This window comes from Mus musculus, chromosome 16, assembly GCF_000001635.26.
Source record: "Mus musculus strain C57BL/6J chromosome 16, GRCm38.p6 C57BL/6J".
Taxonomy (NCBI): Eukaryota; Metazoa; Chordata; class Mammalia; order Rodentia; family Muridae; genus Mus; species Mus musculus.
Genome location: NC_000082.6, coordinates 84716331 through 84738031, shown reverse-complemented (window position 1 = coordinate 84738031; position 21701 = coordinate 84716331). Strand labels below are relative to the sequence as shown.

The window sequence follows — 21701 nt, the reverse complement described above, 5'->3', positions numbered from 1 at the left end:
AGTTGCTTTTGCTCATCTTTAATTATAGTAATAGAAACCTTAACTAACACACAGGCATTTCTGCTGATTAAAATCCTAGCGTGCTGAACTCTGCCTGCCCCCAGCTTCATGCTGAGCTCTGTTCCTCCCAGAACGCCACTAAGATACTTCATACAACTTTTCCAGGCACAGACTCATACGTTTAGTATGTTGCATTTGGATCAAAAGAGTGAAAATATATGCGGGGCTCCCCACTTGTTCAGGAAACCATATGTATATTTGACACCATGGCCATCAGGAATGAGCCGCTTCTCATCAACCATTTCTTAAACTCATCTGCATTCAACTTGGTGCAACCTCATTCCTTTGGGATGTGGATCTTGTGATGGACAGGGAACTTGAGCTTCAGTCATGAGGCTTGATGTCCCATATTCTGCAGCTTGGTGCAGAATGACATAACAACCGACCTGGCAATGTGAATCATGGCCACTAGGGTTACCCAAAGGCATCACACATACCTGTCCAGAGCCTAGAATGGGACAGCATTGAGATCAGAGACTTGAATAACTGCCAGGAAATTGCCTCCAAGGTCCTTCAGAGCAACCCATATAGGCAACAGGCTCCATACACTACCAAGGAAGCTGCTGTTTGCAACCATCGCACACCATATCTCCATGGGGAAAGGACTAGTATATATGTCCAAATTCCTTATTGTAATTCTTGTTGTTACTAAAAGTTTTTCATAGTGTACTGTGCCTTTGAGTCTGTTCTTCAGTGTGTTCCCACTAACACCCACCAATTCAAATCACAGTGTTAGCAAAGAGTGGATTATCTGGGGAAAGGACTCAGCAAGTTTAGCAAGGAAGGGAGGGGAACAATTGGAAATGTTTAGTGACACGAAAGTACTGCAATGAATGAATCCTAATACTTCGAATGCTAAATTAAAAAAAAAAGGTGGGGGGGAAACTGTCATGAATTTGGGCAACAAGAGCCTCCTTAATGGTTGGTGGTACACGCCTTTAGACTTAGCACTCAGCAGGCAGAAGTGGGCAGATCCTGAGTTCAAGGCTAGCTTGGACTTTACTCCTGTCTCTAAGAGGAGGAGGAGGGAGAGAAGGAGGAGGAGGAGGGGGGAGGAGGAGGAGGAGGAGGAGGAGGAGGAGGAGGAGGAGGAGTGGCTCAGTTGTTCTTGCAGCGCAAAACCATCTGTAACTTCATTTCCAAGGGATCTGATGCCCTCTTCCGACCTTCTCTAGCACCAGGCAAGCATAGACAGGTATGCAGGAAAAAAATTATACATATTTTGAAGGAACTCTTGGTCAAAAGTCTATCTTGGGTAGGTCTCTCCAACTCTCCAAACGTTGCTTGGCAGACATTCAAGGCAGTTGTGTGGGTTAATAAACAGTTTTATAATTAGCATATATTCAGTACTTGTTGGTCAGTATCACCTGTGGCATCCTTCCAGCAAAATTACTTTCTGCGATAGTAGACGCTCCAATCAGCTGTGTGCAGATGTGCTTATGATTAATTTTTCTCAAGCTAACGTCCAGAGGATTGTTTTAAATGTGGCCGTGAACTATAGTTTTCGGGGTGGGGTGAAATGGACACAATCTCTAAAAGCTGTGAAGCTGAAAGCTTTCAGGGGAACCATAGAACATTTAAGGAAGAAACACACATGCACGCTCACACGCGCGCACACTTTTCCAGAGTTGATTTAGAACTTCTATTGTTAGGAAAAGGTGTGTTAAGTAGCTAAAGGCTTCTCCAGCTCCTACCTAAGCCTTCTTGAGGAGGGATTGCAGGCATCAGTCACTATTCTCGGCCGAGGACTTTACATGAGATAGGCCAGTACAATATTGAATGGTTGAATCCAAATTTATACTTACATGTCTTGCCTTAAAGATGAGGAAAGGTCTTAACACTTTCCCTATGCAATTGTAAACATGTATTATTTGGGCCAAGGAGACAGCACATTTGTGTGGCATAAAACATAGCATTTGTGACCGAGCTTACCCTTCCGCCTGGTGGCAGTGTGTGCTCCACCACAAGTTAAAAGTAGGGATCATGTGAAAATTCCTGACTAAATTTATAAAACTATATTGGTTCATTGGTTCAGCTTTGCAGAAGTAAAGAATGCTGCTCCAACGGGAACGTGCTGGCACCACAAAGGCGTTAGATGTAGCAGTGTGTTTTTACCAACCGTCATAACAAATATTTGCTGAGCTGCCAAGCACGGTTTGCGTTTCTGGGATACATCCAGGGACGAGACACAGATTCCCGGTTACTCCGTGCAGTCGTGCCTAGATCATTCGGAAAAGAGTTCTAGGACGTTCTTTGCAAAATCAACACGACGTGTTTCCAAGAGCCCAGGAACGTGGCCGACTAAACGGTGAACCGGGTTCAGCCCCACTGCAGCCGACCTGAAACTCACTTTTGCAAACCTCTTTTATTTCCACCCTCTAGAGTTGTACCCGGCGTGGCTGGCCAGACTGTCAAAGACGTAACGCAAAGAGTCCTCCTCTAATTTTTTTCTGCCGGGAATCTGGAACCCTCGTGAGACAAAGGCGCCTGTGTGACTCCTCTGTCCAATAGACACTTCTGCGACTCCTCAGGGCAGCCGGTCGTCCCCGAGCCAAGGACAAGACTCGCAGCGCGGCCAAGGGTGAGCCATCCAAGGAGAGGCGCGCATGCGCCCCCGCGTGGCTCGGCGCGCTCCTAGCATCCGGTCCCGAGCTGATCAGTCCTACGGAACCTCCGCCGCGGGTTCCGCGTTTCCGGGGGAAGAGGGACGAGAAGGACCGGGACGCCGAGCTACCTTGGCTACTTCGGGAAGCCATGGCTACCGCGGTGGGAAGGCTGGTTCTTCGGCGGCCCGGCGCGGGCGGCGGGGCTCGCTGGAGTGAGTTTTTTGTGTTCCCGGTGTGGGAAGACAATCTGGGGTGCAGGAATCAGGGAAAGAGAAGGGATGCGGGCATGGGCGGCTCTTGTGGGGGGTTTTAGGAGCCCCAGTCTTCGGCAAACATGTCCCCATCTCCCAGGGAGTGAGGACTCGCGCTTGCCTAGCCAAGTCCCTTGCTTTGGGGTGTGGAAGAAAAGTTCAGCATTTCTCATGCTAGCTATTGATCGTTTGGACACGGGGATTCCGCCTTCCTGGAGCGTTCTCCTCCCCTCCAGACCGTTTCCAACTACAACTTTGCTCTCCTTCCCAATCGAGTCTGGTTTTAGGACGCCACTGAGGAAATCGGTGGTGATGTGAGAGTAAATCAGAGCCCAGCGTTTTTGTTTTTTGTTTTTTCGTTGTTGGATCCTAAATTATTAACATTATAAAGTGGTTCAAGTTTGCCTCAGTCGAATTTTTGACTTATGTTCTGCAAAATTCTACCGTTTTCAATACTTGTTACAGGTCCAGAGTAAACTACGTACTTTGCTTTCTTAATAGGATTTATAGCGACGTCGCCAGCTGCCGAGCTGTCACCCACGGAGCTGACAGAAATGCGGAATGATCTGTTTAACAGAGAGAAAAGCAGGCAGTTATCGTTAACCCCCCGAACGGAGAAGATCGAAGTTAAGCATGTTGGGAAAACTGATCCCGGCACTGTCTTCGTGATGAATAAAAACATCTCAACCCCTTACAGTTGTGCCATGCGTAAGCAGCAGAACAATGTTGACCATTTTACACGCGCTGTGCAGAGCACTGCAGAGGGGAACATGCTGTCATTACTTGGCGAAGCTGTAGAATTTATTTGCAGCCATTTTGCCACCCACTGTCCCCTTTGTTTTGTGGGTACGGTGGGTATCGTAGCATTTCTCTGCTGTACAGGTTGTCTCCCTAGTTTGTCTGAATATGACTATGTAATATGCATGTTCTGGGAGCATTTATCTAGCAGGTCTCATTAAAGTATTTTGAGGGTTGTTTTTTTGGTTTGTTTTGGTTTGTTTTTTTCTTGAGTTTTCATTTATTCTACCTTTATCTTTTTAGTTTTTTTTTTCCCCCCGAGTATATGTCTCATCTCCTTCCTACTTGTCCCATGTTGTGGTTTTATCTAGTATAGGTACTAAATGTGTGAATGGAAACATAAGTATAGTGAATGCTGACGTTAATTGTTTTGTTTCTATTGTTAGAGAGGTCGTTGGCTGTAAAGGTACTGATAGGATTTGGATAGGGCTTCCATAGATAGGATATTTAAACTGAAATATCTCCCGAATAGTAGATAGGCACGGTTGGCTGTTGTTTAGCTTTTTAAAAGACTCTGTAATAGTACCATTAGGGTAATTGACAGCATTGGTTCTAGGTAAGGCTCTGATGTGTACTCAGTCTCCACTCTGGCAGTTAAACAAGCACTGGTGATAATGACTCATTTGATTTTCATGTATTTCGTAGCACATGCTGTGTGGTAGACAGTAGGGGATTATAGAGGAGAGTAAGACAAGCCTAAGGCCCTAATGGGACTCTGTACACACCATATGCAGAGATGAAGTTTCTGAGCCACCCCCATCACGACCTCTAAGACCTTTGTTATGGAACGTATGTACTAATTGATATGTCAGACTCTAGTTTGATAATTTTTGTGAATATGTGTAAAATATGTATTCAGGGTTAGAATTTTCTTAGATAATGGAACTGATTAGAGGTCATTGGTTTACAATCAATTCACATTTATAATTTTACAGAGGTAACTATACTATTTAATTTGAAATGTCCGTGTCATGAGAGAGTGGAAGAAAGGTGGTTTGGGGGCAAGACTCTAGGTTAATTTAAGCAGATTTATGTGTGTGTGTGCAGATACTGTACTTGGTGGGTTTTGTGTGTCATCTCGACACAAGCTATCGTCATCAGAGAGAAAGGAGCCTCAACTGTCTCTATGAGATCCAGCTGTAAGGCATTTTTCTCAATTAATGATCAGTTGGGGAGGGCTCAGTCCATGGTGGGTGGTGCCATCCTGGGCTGCTGGTCCTGGGTTCTGTAAGAAAGCAGGCTGAGCAAGGCATGAGAAGCAAGCCAGTATGCAGCACCTCTCCGTGGTTTCTGCACCAGCTCCTGCCCCTCAGGACCCAGCCCTGCTGGCCTTTCCCCAGTGATGGATTATGATTCTGGACGTATAAGCCGAATAAACCTTTCCCTCCTCAACTGACTTTTTGGTTATGGAGTTTTATGGCAGAAATAGAAGCCTAGACTCAGACAGATATATTTTCCTTTTCTTTTAAATTGTGGGTACATCAATCCATGGATTCACGTTGTTTCTCTTTAAATATTTGCTTATAGCTCTTTGAAGATTGTTTTGTTAATTGTAGATTAAATTCAGACTAGACTTAGCTTTAATAGATATTGTTAAAGGTTTTGGTAATTTTGTTAAAAATGACTTTGCATGTGGATTTTTAAAAAAAAATTCACATATATATGTATACACACACACACACACATATATATGTCATAAATACATAATATTTCTGCAAAAGTAATCCCCAGAATTTTGCTTCAATTGTTCTGTTTCATAATGTAGTGCTTAAGCATGTAATCTTTCATTGTGGATTTTTTCACATTTCTATCATAAATCAATTTTCCATCCCTAGATCTGAGTGAGTGGTACTGCAGTAAGTCCATCCTGGCTCTTGTGGACGGACAACCGTGGGACATGTATAAGCCTCTGACCAAGTCTTGTGAGATCAAATTTCTTACTTTCAAAGACCCTGACCCAAAAGAAGTGAATAAGGTATTTTCCTGTCTCCTCCATTTTTTTCTTCTTCTAAATCAACCTATGTGCAATGGAGTATATAGTCTAAAAATACAGACAAACTCATATGTGGTATTCTACTAAATAGTGTTTTACTAGGTATTTTTGTAGTTCAAAATACTGGTGGTACCAACTTGTCTGTGTTTGGATTGACCGCATGTCATTTGTGCTCATAACTTTGGATAACCCTCTAAATCATCGGGAGTCCCACTCCTACTGACATAACTTGAATTTGTTCTGAAATCACCGTCTTCAGTGGATGGTTTTGGTAACTTTTTGAGTCTGTCCCACCCTCAACCTCCTGACTTTTACTGCTTAAAACACCACCTTTTATAGTTGTATTAAGTTTTATTACTGACGTTACGGGGTGTCTATATCTTTTATCTCTGAAGAGCCTGCCTTCGAGTTAAAGCTGCCATAGCTTTCTGGTGTCCACACAATGGGCCTCCAGCCTGCTGCTTTAGTATTGCCACCGGCAGGACCTTTTCCCCTCTTCCTTGCCGGATCCTGGCGATTTACACTTTATTATCTTCCCTGCTTTGCTGATGCTCTTCCTTCAGTGTAGACCACTAGTTCCCCTTTGAAATCGTGGTTTTATCTTATGGTTCTATCTATGGTTCAGTTAAAGCCATCTGCTCTGTGGAACCTACTAGGATTCTGCTAGACAAAATTCTTCAGGCTTTAGCATCCCCTGGCTAGTGTCTATAGACACAGCATTTTATATTGTTGTTGGACACACTAGATTCCTGCTTCTGTAAATGTAGAGATAATTCCTTCCTGGATCTGGTTCTTGACTTCAGATGGTAATAAACATCTGTTGAAATGACATACTTAGTGGCTGGAGAGACCGCTCAGTGGCTGGGAGCACTTGCTGCTCTTGCAGAGGACCTAGGTTCATTTCTCAGCACCCATGTGGTAGTTAACCCCCACCTGTGGTAACTCCAGTTTGCGGGGCTTCTGGCCTCCTCAGATACCCACATGCAGGAACACTAAATACACATACAATATAAAAGGAGAAATGACGAAGAAGCAGATGACAGAAGCATTAGCAGGGGTAACACTGAGTGTTTAATAAAGTGATTTCTAGGTGGTCGCTTCATCTCAAACTCTAGAGAGCAGGTGCTTTTCTTCCCACTTTCCCGTGAGTAAATGTCAAAGAGAGCTGCCACAGCTTGACCAATGTTACTGCTTATGAAGTGGTAACGTCTGGACGTGAACCCAGGTACTTTGGCAAAAGCATAGTAGGTTTTGATTGTATTGTGTCATGGGTGCAGTGGGAGAACGGGCAGGAGCTGGAAGAACGTGTGCTAAGCAAAGCGCTGGTTTAAGCGTTAATGCTGTAGAGACTTTGGTGGATCATCGTGTGCTGCACTGTGTGTGTTTCCTCCTTCAGGCGTATTGGCGTTCTTGTGCCATGATGCTGGGCTGTGTAATCGAAAGGGCATTCAAAGATGACTATGTGGTCAGCCTGGTCAGAGCACCGGAAGTTCCTGGTAATGTACACGTCACTACTTATACTTTTAAGATCTGTGAATGTTGTGGTATTTGTGTTTGATTATCTACAGAGTTTATTTCTGAATTTAGTTAGTATAAGACTGTACATGTAGTATAGACAATAAAAACACTCTGTTAGGACGAAGTGTGAATAATCTGATAAGTCAGTAATTAGGAATAAGATTAGTTACTCTTAAATATAGGTGTCATGAAATTGCACTGTGATAGTGTTTTGTTTTGTTTTTTGTTTTCATTTTTAAGTCTCTTTTCTAAATTGAATTTGTGGGAGGGTGAGGCAATGGGAAGATGGGCAGCTGCTGACCTGCTGTTGGATTTGCAGTGATTGCTGGGGCCTTCTGCTATGATGTCACTTTGGATAAGAGACTGGATGAGTGGATGCCAACAAAAGTAAGTGTGCTCTCCGGAGCATCATTCTCTGCCAGGACGGTACTGTTAATGGTGATGGTGCTGCCCATCGATGGTACTTAGTCTCTCTGGAAGAGGATTTACCTAGCTATTATCTGCTTGTCTGTCTGGCAGTCACCAATCTACCACCTACCCGTTCATCCTTCTCTATCAGTCTGTCTATTGGTGAGTTTTCAGCGTATTTATGATGCATATGATTGTATTAGGACATTCACAATAGTGAAGAAAGATGTTGTAGTTTGTTCTTGACTTTTTCTTCTTTGTTTGTTTATTTTTTGAGTTTTTGGTCTGTCTGTTTTGTTTTTTGCTTGAGACAGGGTTTTATGTATGGCCCTGGCTGTCCTGGAATTAACTATGTACAACAGGTTGACATCAAGGTCCTAGAGCTCTGCCTGCCTCTGCCTCTGCCTCCTGAGTGCTAGGATTAAAGGTGTGTGCCACCATTCCTGGTTTTTGAAGTGCCATTCTTTTTTTTTTTTTTTTTTTTTTAAATAAACATAACATTTTTTTAAGGATTTATTTATTATTTATTATATGTAAGTACACTGTAGCTGTCTTCAGACACACCAGAAGAGGGCATCAGATCTCATTACGGATGGTTGTGAGCCACCATGTGGTTGCTGGGATTTGAACTCCGGACCTTTGGAAGAGCAGTCGGGTGCTCTTACCCACTGAGCCATCTCACCAGCCCCTGAAGTGCCATTCTTAAAGCAGTAGTGTTTAGCACGTCCAGAATATAAAACATGTAAGATGACTCAATAAGAATGCTTGCTGTGTGTGCTGTCTGTTTTTTTGTCAACTTGACGGAAGCTAGAATCATAGGGGAAAAATGAACTCCAATTGAGAAAGTGCCCCCATCAGATTGGTCTGTGGATAAGTCTGTATAAAACTTTTGTAACTAGTGATGGATGTGGGAAGGCCCAGTCCATGTCAGTGGTACCATCCCTGGACTGATGCTCTTGGGTGCTAGAATAAGGCAGGCAGAGCAAGCCGTGGGAGCAGCCACTAAGCCGTACTACTCCATTGCCTCTGCATCAGTTCCTGCTTTGAGTTCCTGCCTAGACCTCCTTTGATGATGTATTATGATGTGAAAGTATGAGAGAATTACATCTTTTCCTCCTGCAGTTGCTTGTGGTCATGGTGTTTTATCACAGTGATAAAAATCCTAAGTAAAATGCTGTGCAAGCAAGAGGTTCTGAGTTCAAATCTCTAGTGTCCATGTAAAAAGCTACATGTGACTGTACTTAATTGTAACCCCTTGCACTGTTGGGAGGATTGGAGCAGAGATGGGTGGGATTGTTGAGGGTTTGCTGATCACCCGCCGAGCCTCAGGTCCTGTGGCCAACACTGCTTCATGGGAATATGGTAGAGAGTGAGAGAGCAGGACACCTGATACCTGATGTTCTCTTCTGGCTCCATCATGTAGCTGTCACCTTAACAGGTAGACATACTCTACACTTACTACACAACACTATACACACACACACTCATGCATACACACACACACACTCATGCATACACATACACTTGGAGTCCTGGAGTAGAGTTTGAAAACTACCACTTTAAACTATGTTAGTATTTTGCATAAAGTGAGAGTTCTTTAGTTGCAAGAGTCATATCAAGAAGAAGATGTGGCCAGAGAAATGGCTCAGTAATTAAGAGCATGTGCTGATCTTACAGAGGACCTGGGTTGTGTTCGTAGAAATTATATCAGGCACTCATAACTGCCTGCCGGTAACTCCAGCTACAATAGATCTGACACCCTCTTCTGGCTTCTCTAGGCAGTTGCACACACAGACATAGAAATACAATCAATAACCTTTTTTGTTTTCTTTTAAGGTAGGAGATTAGATATGAAAAACTGACCCAAATAGCAATGACATACATTTCAAAATCTCAACTAATTATGTACTTTCTGTTCCTTAAATAGTGGTGATCCTGAATGGTCTGGGATTTGTTGACACTACATAACTGTTGTTTTAAAAACAAAATTTCAAATGTTTGATTTGCCAAAGGAAGACCTAGGAGCCAGATGATGGGGTGAAAGCCTGTTAGCTCAGAGAAGCAGCTAGCAGACCTTCCCACTCCACCCACACCTCTGAAGAGGAAAGAGCGCCTTCTTCATGCTGTCTTCCATATCCTTCATCTCAAAGGCCCTCCTTTCTCTGTCCTGGCTTCTCCTGTGTTTATTCCCTGTCCACTGTTAGCTCCCTCCATCTCTTGACCGCTTGTTGCCTTTATTTAGCTCTTGTTTACAGAAGGCTCTTGAGTTAAAGGTGTGTGCTAGGATTGAGCCACACCACAAGAGGCAGGTTTTTCCAGTTCCCAAGCTTGGGGTTCCCCATGGGATCACATATCCTGTATCACATGACCAGGGAAACCGAGGAATGGAGCAGTGCTGTTTTTCTCTTGCTTTTATTGGACTAGGTTTAGTCATCTGTGCGCAGTGCATGTTTGTAGTCTCCTTGCTTGTTAGTGTTTCTACTTGTTGCATTATAACTTTAGTCAGCATTTATTTCTATGTTTTGGGTAAAATGTTAAAAATTTATCTGCAGATCTATCTTTAGCAGTTTTTTACTAACCAGTATAATACCCTATACATTTTTTAGTTTCTGGAATTGAATGCATGTGTGTGGTGTACATATTGGAACACTATGAATGAAAAATGTCCTAAAATATTAGTTTTCCCTTTTTTCCTTCTTTTAAACTTAGATCTATGCACTAAATGTGCGGTTTGTCTTGTGACCTACGGTGAAATGCGCTTGAGTGAATGCTTACTAATGTTTAATTCTTTCTTTTCTTAGGAGAACCTGCGTTCTTTCACAAAAGATGCCCATGCTTTAATATATAGGGACCTTCCCTTTGAAACTCTGGACGTTGATGCAAGAGTGGCGCTGGAAATATTTCAACATAACAAGTAAGTGCTGACTGCCTTTCAAACAAGCCTGACCTCCAGGAATAGCATCTAATGAGGGAAACTCATTAGATGCTAAGACATTTTGTTATTTTATATATATATATATATATATATATATATATATATTTTTTTTTTTTTTTTTTTTTTTTTTTTTCCTGGTAGTGGGGGTTGAACCTAGGGACTTGTGCATGCTAGGTAAGTACTCTACCATTGGGCTATATTTCCAGCCCTTTTTTTTACTTTTGATTTTGAGAGAGTGTTCTGCAGGTAGACTTTGAACTTCTCATTTTCCTATCTTAGTATTTGAAATTCCTGAGGTTGTGGCCCTCTTGTATGTCAGTGCTCACCAGGAATTTTAATATTTGATTTGTATAAGACATCATTTTATTTTTTTTGCCCTAAGATTTGTTTTTCTGCAATACGTTGCTCTTTTAGTATTGCCATTTATTAATTTCATTGCTGACTTCTGAGAAAAGTGGTCCCTACACCCTCAATAACTCTCTCATTATGTTTTAGTTGTCTGTTTTTTTAGGCTGGCCCTTCCCTTTTTATCCAGATAGTATGTTTCCCTCTACTCTGAAGTGATAACCTGTGTATTTGTGGACTGGGCAGCCTTTCCCCTCGTTCTTTCACTCCAAGGCCAAGGCTGAGATTGAGAATGCTAGCGGTTTAGGCAGTGCCGATGCCTTCAGCTTCTGCTCTTCTCCGTGAAATAGTTGGAGGATTTGTCAGCTCTTCATGTCCTGCTCGGCTTCTCACACCTCTTACCCTTAAAATGAGCTACTTTAAGAAGCTCCTCCATTTATTACCTAGCTTGGCATCTTGTAAAGCAGTATACCTTGTAGTATCTTCCAGAGACATTAATTAATACAGATGTGAAAGATACAGTTAGCCCAGTTGCAAAACAAAGGCCTCCCAATGGTTAGAAGACAATGTTTCCCAAAGGATCGACTCCGAAGCCCTTTCCTGGGAAGCGGTTTTTTTTTTTTTAGCATATTCTAGTTCAGTGTGTGACGGGAGGAAGGAGGAGTGGTTTGGAAAGTGTAGGAGGACAGAGTGTTGGACTGTGGAAGGCCATTTAGTGACTGAGCCTCCTGCTTTTGTGAGGACTGAGGGTGCCTTCAGTGGCTTGCAGACTAGAGCATCTCACAAAGGAGCGTTAGGAAAGACACATAGTCACAGAATTGGCATCTCTATGTGCATGGGTGTCTGACAGAGGAGGATGACAGGTGTAAACCAGTGTTTCCCACTGCTCCTCCCTCCCCTTCCCATTCTGCTGCCCCTCCACCACCCCCTCCCCTCCCCCTCCCCCTGCCCCTCGAGAGACTCAAGGCAGTACAATTGGTAGGACTTGGTGATGCAGTTGATACGGGGATGTGGTGTTAAAAGAATCAAGGACATCTCTGGTTTTTCACTTAGACACATAAATGGTTGTGTTATAATATTAAGATAGGAAATGCATGAAAGACATGCTTAAATTTGAAGAGGGAGACTTTTTTGTTGTTCAGTTTGATGACTGGGGGTTTAATGTGTTAGTAGAATACTGTCTAAGGGTTTTCTATTGCTGCTACAAAAACATCATGACCAAAAAACAAGTTGGGGAGGGGTGGGTTTATTCAGTTTACACTTCCAGATCATAGTTCATCACTGGAAGAAGTCAGGCAGGAGCTGATGCATAGGCCATGGAGGGCTGCTGCTTACTGGCTTGCTACCCTTAGCTTGCTCAGTCTACCTTCTTATAGAACTCGGGATACTAACCCAGGGATGGCACCATCCACAATACCCTGAGCCCTCCTCCATCAATCACTAACTGAGAAAGTATATTTCCTCATCTGAGGCTCTGTCTGGTCTGATGACTCTAACTTGTTCAAGTTGACACACAAAATCAGCCACATCAAATACCCTGGTGGATGTCAGGAAGTCTAGGGTCTCTAGCACAGAAGAGAGACCTGGATTAGAGGCAGAGGTGTGAGGAATCTAACTGCATCAGTGGAGGTCAAGAAAGCTACTTCAGGGCAGATGGCTAAGTAAAAATTTCAGTGTAGGATAGACTGCCCTAAAGGGAAGGGAAATGGGGGTGGCGTATGAGCTGGGTTATCAGGCTGTGGTCCTGTCCCTGAGGCCAGTGGACAGTGCTGTGAGAAGGAAGATGAGCAAAGGGGAGAATCAGAGGTGGTTGGGCTGTGGGGTTGGAGCCTGGGGTGAGGGAGATGAGGGGGAAGCTTGAACGGAGAGAGGCATCTTTAGAGGCTGTTGTCTGTGTAGAGTCTGACTTGTGTGTGCTGCTTTTCAGGTACAAAGTGGATTTCATAGAGGAGAAGGCATCTCAGAACCCCGAGAGAATAGTCAAGTTACACAGGTAAGAGTCTGCAACTCCGTCGGCTCTGCTACAGGAAGCCTAACCTCGTCCTAGCCAAGTGTGTTCACACAGGCGGTGCACGTGGGCTGGAGGATCAGCTGCACTTTCTGGCTTTTTTTTTTTTTAATGTATTTTCTACCTTTCTGTTTGTTTGCTTGAGACGACGTCTCTGTAAACTGGGCTGGAATATGTGAGCCTCTTGCTTCAGCCTCCTGAGTGCTGGGATTACAGGCATAGGCTACCTACCACATGTGATTTTATGATTTATTTTTATTCAGCTCAAGAGTTGAAAATGTTAAAATAGTAATTTTTGAGAGTTGATTTTCAGATTGGGCAAACCATTAAGATAGGAATTGGACATGAGAGTTTTGTGCGTAGAACTATGAATGCTAATTTGTAGTTTGTGTTTCATATAAGTTAAATTGTAATGGACTCTGCTGCAAGGATGAAGAAAATCCACTGCTTACGTTGATGTTTTCCCATGGAGAGCAGTGTTCAGGAGAAAGGAGTGGGAGGAGGGAAGGGAAGGAGAGAACGGGAGCTCATGGGTGCACACTCCCCAGTGTGCGTTCAGAAGCCAGGGGACATGGAGTGGCTTCTGAACGCACACTGTGAGGCAAGCCAGTGAGGACCAGGATTCATCCCTCTCAGTCCCCTGACTGCGCTCACAGCCATGTGTGGCTACGCTTGGCTATGTGGGTCCCGAGGGGGTCTATGCATGCACGGCAAGTGCTCCTGTAGCTCTGAGGGTATCCCCAGCTCCAGAGTCACAGTGTCTTCCCGAAACAGTCCTTCATTTCTGCACTCATTGTGTTCTGCACACTGAATTACAGACTGTGGCTTACTGTAAGGTTACAGGTTATTCGTCTAAGAGAAGTTGCATGTGCTGATAGCATGATGTGTTTCATGACTCTGAAAATTCTTTCTATTTGTATGAATCCTAGTTAAGAAAAAGATTTGTCTTGTAATTATCAATTTATCCTCTTGACATTGTAGATCAGGGCTTATGACAGATGGATTGAGTCAGATTATTTTTGAATTGAGATACAGCCATAAGGAGAAGTAGATTTTTTTCCAAACTACTGTGATTTGATATTAAGGTTTTCTTTGCTTGTTTTTCTATATCAAACCAGAATCGGTGACTTCATTGATGTAAGTGAAGGCCCCCTTATTCCGAGAACAAGTGTTTGCTTCCAGTATGAAGTGTCAGCGGTCCACAATCTTAACCCCAGCCAGCCGAACCTCATTCGCAGATTTCAGGGCCTGTCTTTACCCACGCACTTGAGAGTAAGTAACCCGAAGCTTCGAGCCTTCTAGGTTGGGGACGTGTTGAGTCTAGAATTGATTTTATAAAACCTTGAAGAATATGCATTTTTATTTTCCTTGTCTTCTACTAATAGTTTTGCAAGCCTCTTCATGATTTGCAGCACACTTGCTTAGGAGTGAAGGTTCATTCAAGGAAGGGAAAGTTGTTGGAAGGATTCAGTCGAATTGAGATGTTATTTTTAATTTTCCAAAGTAGCCTGGGAGAAAAAAGCGATGGTCACTCACCTGTGAGTGAGTGAGGCCCCCGGTGCGCTGTCAGGCAGAGAGGGCCCAGGATGCCCTGGGCCTCCTGTGTCACTCTCTTCCCACATTGCCCCCACTACTTGCTCAAGCTTTTTCTTTCACTCTTTTGTAAACATTGGACTTTGTGGTAATTGCGGGTATGGGAAATAGTAGTTGGGATGCACCCGTGGCTGCGTTCTCAGTGCTGATGTCTTAGGAAACAAATGCTGCAGCCAGGGTGCGAGCACGGCTGTAGGAGAATGGGCTGGGTGGGGCTGCTTCTGCACTTGCAGTTCTGATCCCCTGCTCACACGCGTCCACCTCTCATACCACAGTTCTGTTCCCCTGCTCACACGCGTCCACCTCTCATACCACAGTGTTCATCGCTGTAGTAGAAAAAGGGCATGGAATGGGGTACAATAATCTCTCCCATTTTATTGGTCTTTGTCAAAATTTTGCATTTTTTTAAAATTAAATTTCAATATATTTGTTTGTTTGAGACAGGGTCTCTCTATACCCCTGTCCGTCCTGTTCCACCTGCCTCTGCCCCCAAAGAGCTGGGACTAACCCCTTCCAACTTTGTGCCTTCTGTTTTTATTTCCCACTGAGTCCAGTTTGTGCCTATATACTCATGGGTCTTACAGGTTAGAGCGGGGCAGAACTACCATGGTCTCGACCCTTAAAGGAAGTTGACCTCTGGCCCCTGCTGTCAATCACTCGGCTAGGAGTGGGGACAGTGGTGGGGAGGGGGAAGAGTTGTAAAACACGTGATAGGAAGGAGAAAGGGGGCATGATGGGGAGGATGGTGTGAGTGGGGGAGGGGTGTAGGGAGGAGAGGTCTCTTACTCTAAGGACATTTACAGGAGCCACCTGGAGCTCAGTTTCCGAAGCTTCCCAAATCTACATGCATATATTTTCCTATAAAAGTCTAACTACTCTAATTCCTTTGTTTTTTTCATTTAACTTTAGTTTAATCATTTTGGGATCAAAACAGAACAGGAATTTCTCTAAACCTCTCTAGCAGTATGGAAAGAATTGTTACCTTTTGTTTTAGTTAGGGTTTTCATTGCTGTGAAGAGACACCATGTCCAAGGCAACTTTTAGAAAGGACACATTTAATTGGGGCTGGCGTACAGGGTCAGAGGTTCAGTCCATTATCATCAAGGAAGCGTGATGCTGGAAGAGCTGAGAGTTCTACATCTTGTTCCGAAGGCAAGACAAAAAGAAGACTGGCTCCCATGTGGCTTTTAGGAGGGTCTCAAAGCCCACCCCCACAGTGACACTTCCTCCAGCAAGGCCACACCTACTCCAACAAGACCACTCCCTGGGCCAAGCATATTCAAACCACCATACCTTTAATATGTTCTGTTTCCTAATATATTAGTATGGGATATTTTATTTCTTTCATTTAAAATTTTTCTAATACACAGAGCCTAAAGTTGGACTGGATGGAAGAGGAACTATGTTAAAACAGTTTCGGTAGATTGTAATATGGATGGTACCATCTTGCCTTCACAACCTGGTTATAGCTTCAGCAATCAAGACTGTGCTATTGAAAAGGATGGTCGATAGGATAGAGTCAGCCTGCCTCGTAGGAGTTTGATGACACCGTGTGGCACATTGGACTTCTGAGCTTGTGCTTCTTCCCTTCTACTTCCTTGTGATAATCCTTGATTCTTCCTTCCTTCCTTCCTTCCCAGTCACTAGTAAGTCCTTCGACTCCTACTCGGAACACTGATTCTAAGCTCTCCACTGCACAGCAGCATCTGACCAGATGGATTGCTGAGTCTCTTAGCGCTTTCCGCCTTCAATGTCACGCTCCATAGTGTAGCCTGTGACTTGTAATCAAGTCCATATGTTTAACTTCTTTATGTGTATGAGGGTTTTGTGTGCATGTGTATTTGTGCATCACGTTGTCTATGGAGGCCAGAAGATGGCATCTGACCCCATGGAACTAGCGTTCTAGATGGTTACGAGCTGTCGTGTAAGTGCTAGGAATTAAACCTGGGTTCCTTGGATTAGACAGAGCTTTTAACCTCTGAGCTACTGAGCCAGCCCATTAGGTGTTTCCTTTTTTTTTTCTCCAGGCTGACCTTGAAGTCACTGTGTAGATGAGGGTAACCTTGATCTTCTGACTCTCCTGCTTTTGCCTGCTAAAGTTGGGGTTATAGGTGCACCATATACAGATCGTATAATTCTTCATGCCCCAATTTGCAGTCGTTTCTCTCCAGTAAACCGACCATGGTTTTTTACACAGCTCTGCAGTGGCTACCCCGCTTGCCTTGCTGACCTCACTGCAGGTCCCTCCTTCTGTCTGCTCTATCCCGGTTACACTATAAAGCCTCTGCACCAGTCCCTTTGGCCTCGGAAAGGCGTGGTTTTCTTCGGCATACCGTCCTGCCTTCAGAAGGGTTTGCATGTAGCTAGTTAATGATGCTGCCTTTTATTACAGACTTCATGTGAAATGGTCACTGAGCACTCCTGTGCTTCCATGTCACCTTGTTAGCTTTCTGCTTGACCTTGGGTGGTTTAGTTTGCTGAGTCCTGGGACTGTCAGTGTCACAGCAGTGCAGTTGGTCCTGATGGCTTCCTCTGTGAGTGTGTGTGATAGGATTTAAAGGGTGACCTCTTCAGGCTGAGATTGGCTTGTTAGGGAAAGAACTGTAGTGTTTGGGGAAGTGGGGCACTCTCTGTGATTCATCCTAGAAAGAATGCTTTCCGGATGGATGGGAATGATGTAGCAGGATGAAGGGGGAGGAAGACCATGTCCCAGCCAAGCAGAGTGGGAGAGATGACTCAGCACCTACAAACCCACCCAGGGAGGCTCCAACCATTGTAACTCCAAAGCTAGGCATCTGAGGCCTCTAGCCTTCTTGCAAACCTAGGCCCCACCCTACCCCCAACACGCACATGCCCATATACAGACATACAGTCTTTAAAAATGCTATATGTAAAGATTTGAACATACTTCCTTTGGAGGGCTAGCGAGATGGCTTAGTGGTTAAGAATACTTGTTTTTGCAGAGGACTTGGGTTCAACCCCCAGTAACTATATAATGGCTCACAACAGTTCACCACACCGGTTCCAGGGATTTCATGCCCCTTTCTGACCTCCCTAGGCACCAGGCACAGATGTGGTACACACACACACACACACACACACACATGCAGATGAAACACACATGTAAGGATAAAATAAATCTAAATACCCCAGCTTCCCTTCATATGTCATTTATAGCAAATCTTTTCTTTTCTTTCAGGCACAGTTTACAATATGGGACAAGCTAGTGGAAAGATCTCGGAAAATGGTAAGTTTCCACTTTAGAGATTCCTTCTATGAAGAAACTTCATAGAAATTAAGCAACAACCAAAACCTAACGAAAACAAACCAAAAATAAAACAAAGAACAGAGAGTAATCATTTGTCTCACTAACAGTGATTATTCATCCTGATGATATTTTGGCAAGAATACAGCTATAATTTGCCTTTAAAATTTGTTACCAGCATGCAAATCATACTGAAGAACTGGAAGAGAAATGATACAATTGTTCTTAGTAGCTATGCTAGTTCTTTTTTTTTTTTTAAAGATTTATTTATTTATTTATTTATTTATTTATTTATTTATTTATTTATTTATTATATGTAACTACACTGAAGCTGTCTTCAAACACACCAGAAGAGGGCATCAGATCTCATTACGGATGGTTGTGAGCCACCATGTGGTTGCTGGGACTTGAACTTCGGACCTTCGGAAGAGCAGTCGGGTGCTCTTACCCACTGAGCCATCTCACCAGCCCGCTATGTTAGTTCTAATTGAGTCCCCACCCAAGATATAAGATACAATTTCCTAAACACATGAAACTCAAGAAAAATGAAGACTGAAGTGTGAACACTATGCCCCTCCTTAGAAGTGGGAACAAAACACCCTTGGAAGGAGTTACAGAGACAAAGTTTGGAGCTGAGATAAAAGGATGGACCATGTAGACACTAGCATATCCGGGGATCCATCCCATAATCAGCTTCCAAATGCTGACACCATTGCATACACTAGCAAGATTATGCTGAAAGGACCCTGATATAGCTGTCTCTTGTCAGAGTATGCCTGGGCCTAGCAAACATAGAAGTGGATGCTCACAGTCGGCTATTGGATGGATCACATGGCCTCCAATGAAGGAGCTAGAGAAAGTACCAAAGAAGCTAAAGGGATCTGCAACCCTATAGGTGGAACAACATTATGAACTAACCAGTACCCCGGAGCTCTTGACTCTAGCTGCATATGCATCAAAAGATGGCCTAGTCGGCCATCACTGGAAAGAGAGGCCCATTGGACACGCAAACTTTATATGCCCCAGTACAGGGGAACGCCAGGGCCATAAAAGGGGAGTGGGTGGGTAGGGGAGAGGGGGTGGGTGGCTATGGGGGACTTTTGGTATAGCATTGCAAATGTAAATGAGCGAAATACCTAATAAAAAATGGAAAAAAAAATAATTTTATAAACTTAATGAGCATTTGAAAAATGAAGGCTTCTGAGCTTTAAAGTTGCCATGACTGTTAAATATGTGAATGTCCTGGAACTGAGATTCAAACATGGCTTTAGTGTTTGAGCTGCCCATGTAAGTTGTTAATTTTTTTGACTTCTTTCACTCTCGTTGTCTGATAGCTGCCCTGTGAACCTACCTCACCAGCTCTTCCTACTTAGTCTAATTTCCAGTCACCTTTTGAACTTGAAAATAAGGCTTACAGACAAACAGATTACGCACATGACATTTATTTTCAAGTTGCCTACTTTTTCAGGCCACTTGTGTCCATGGGTTAGGAACATGGAACTTACTGGTACCCTTTGCACTGGGTCTGTAACAGTCTCTTCCAGATAGACATGGGCCCGCAGTAAGACACATTGATGAAGAATACCCTGTGTTTCCCTCCTGCTAATTTTCTCATAGTAATGCTTTTGTTTTATAGATAAGAATAAGGTGAGAAACTTAGGAAGCCTACGTTAATATGCCTTCTGTTATATAGTTTTTAATGGCCACACTTGGTGGTTTATATCGGAACTTGTTTTGTTGTTGTTAAACTCTGTGATAATTCCTGAAGGAAGTGGGACAGGTCTTCACAGGAGGGGGAGTGGGGGTTGAACTGTGCACAGGGTGGGCTGAAAGAGCCGGAGGAGTAAAACTGTTGCTGTCTTCACAGGTAACTGAAGATGAAGTCAGACAGACAGAGAACACCGAATCCACCCAGTAGTGTTCTAAAATTTAAACTTGTAGAGTAAATTAAAATAAAAGCTTTTAATACAATGTGTGTTTGTCCCTGCTCTGCAGATACAGACTTTAAGGAGGTCCATGCGCCTCCTCCCCATGGATAGACACATGGGAAAATACACTGTGTGTGCGCCAGTTTGGGCTGTTTAAAGAGTGCTCTAGTAAACATCCATGTTCGAAATAATGTGTTTGCAGATGGGCGATGCTGTTAACTGTGTCGCTACTATGTGCCAGTGTGTTAAGCACCCCTAGGCCCCTCCCTCCCCGGAGCTTCTCTGTTGTTTTATTTGAGCCAGCGTCTCAGTGTGTAGTTAAACCTGGTCTGGAACTGGCTATGCAGCCCTCCTGCCTCTGCCTTCCAAGTCCTAGAATTAGGGTGTGAGCATCTTATTTAATTCCCACTTGTTAAGACAGTGTTTCTGTTTCATCACCATAGAGAGTGCAGGTGATCTTACCAAGGCTGCTCTACTCTCACAGGTGCTGCCGCCCGCAGGGATACCTGGATAAGTTTGCATTCTGGTAGCGGAGTTCTGTTAGATGCTACCAGATGCTAGCCTCCAAAACTAGTTTTCTCTTTTTAGATTATATATATATATATATATATGTGTGTGTGTGTGTGTGTGTATATATATATGTATGTATATATATATGTATATATATATGTGTGTGTGTGTATATATATACACATATGTAATAAACATTATTATGAAAATGTTGTAAATAAAAATATCATATACCGAAATTCACTAGGCCCGGCTCTCATTCCCTAGAGCTGTTCCCCACTGCCTTCCTAGGGGAAAATCCGTAAGGCAAGGTGAACTGGGTGCCTACACCGGCTTTTAGCTGTGCTGGCTTTGAGCAGCTGTTTGACTAGATACGGAATTCTATTTTGAAAACAGTTTCCTATCAGGACTCAGAAAGAGCCCAGTTGGCTTCTGGCAAGTGACAATGCTGACAAGACTGACAGCCTGGTTCTTGTCTGATTTTAACCTGAAGCTCTGTGCTGGACACTTGTGGGACCTTGCTTTTGTTGTTACGGGATTCTGACATTCTGTAGCTGTGCCGGTCTCTTGGTCCTTAGTGGGTCTGCTCACTTAGGAATTTTGAGCTGTATTTATTTAATTTCCTTCGTTCGCGTGTTTTTCCCACTTGTATTTTACTTCAAGTTTCCCCATTCTTTCATGCCCTGACCATTTATTCTCAGGAAATGACTGTTATGCCACAGTTTCTATGTGTGCCTCAGTCTGTCCCAGCTTTCTCTCCTGTCCTACCTCTGCTACTAGGTTTATTTAGCTGATGAGAGCGAGCAAGAAAAGCTGGGTTTCCTTTTCTAATTATTTCCTAGTTAGTTTCTTTACAAAAAATCTTTTTCTAATTACTTATACATCCCGACTAGAACTTCCTCTCCTCCCAGTCCTTTCTCCCACCTCATCCACTCTGTTTCTCTTCAGAAAAGGGGAGGCCTCCCATGGATATCAACCAGCCCTAGCATAAAAAGTTGCAGTTAAGGCTAGGCACATCTTCTCTCGTTGAGGCTAGACAAGGCAGCCCATTAGGCAGCCTGAAAGGGTCCCACAGGCAGGCAACAGTCAGAGGCAGCCCCTGCTCTCACTGTTAGAAGTCCCACATGAAGACCAGGAAAAACTTGTTTTCTAACTCTCAGCCAATGGCTTCAGGGGCTGGTCTGTGCCCAGGTCATCCTATGTAATTCAGTGCTTCATTCCCTTTAGTCTTCTGTGCACGAAATTGGGCTGCCCTTCCTTTACTCACACACACACACACACACACACACACACACACACACACACACACACAAACTTCCTCATTACTTACTCTCCACTCCAAACACACCCAGCCTTAACTCATACTCCAAGAATTTTTGGAATGACTGGAAATGTTGGTCAGGAATAATCCATCTGTGATGCCAAGAGGTCAGCTAGTAGAGTTGGGCATCCGGGAAGACCCAGCCTGCTGGCCACGTCTGGG

The 21701-nt window shown here is 43.7% G+C and overlaps 1 protein-coding gene and 1 pseudogene across 5 annotated transcripts; one reads left to right on the top strand and one right to left on the bottom strand.

Moving 5' to 3' along the window:
- Positions 1 to 555: 555 nt before the first annotated feature.
- Positions 556 to 682, bottom strand: Gm26153 (annotated as a pseudogene).
- Positions 683 to 2787: 2105 nt separating this feature from the next.
- Positions 2788 to 19751, top strand: Mrpl39 (mitochondrial ribosomal protein L39). Of its 5 annotated transcripts, none has more exons than NM_017404.5 (10): positions 2788 to 2878; positions 3419 to 3625; positions 5551 to 5690; positions 7105 to 7204; positions 7546 to 7613; positions 10436 to 10548; positions 12842 to 12907; positions 14041 to 14194; positions 17715 to 17762; positions 19648 to 19751. In NM_017404.5, exons 1-10 carry the CDS (start codon positions 2815 to 2817, stop codon positions 19696 to 19698), a joined length of 1011 nt encoding a protein of 336 aa, NP_059100.3. In that variant the 5' UTR covers positions 2788 to 2814; the 3' UTR covers positions 19699 to 19751. The 5 variants fall into 5 exon arrangements, with proteins under 5 accessions (NP_059100.3, NP_001371022.1, NP_001371024.1 ...); NM_001384093.1 differs by having other exon boundaries at positions 18550 to 19751; NM_001384095.1 differs by having other exon boundaries at positions 18112 to 19751.
- Positions 19752 to 21701: the final 1950 nt, after the last annotated feature.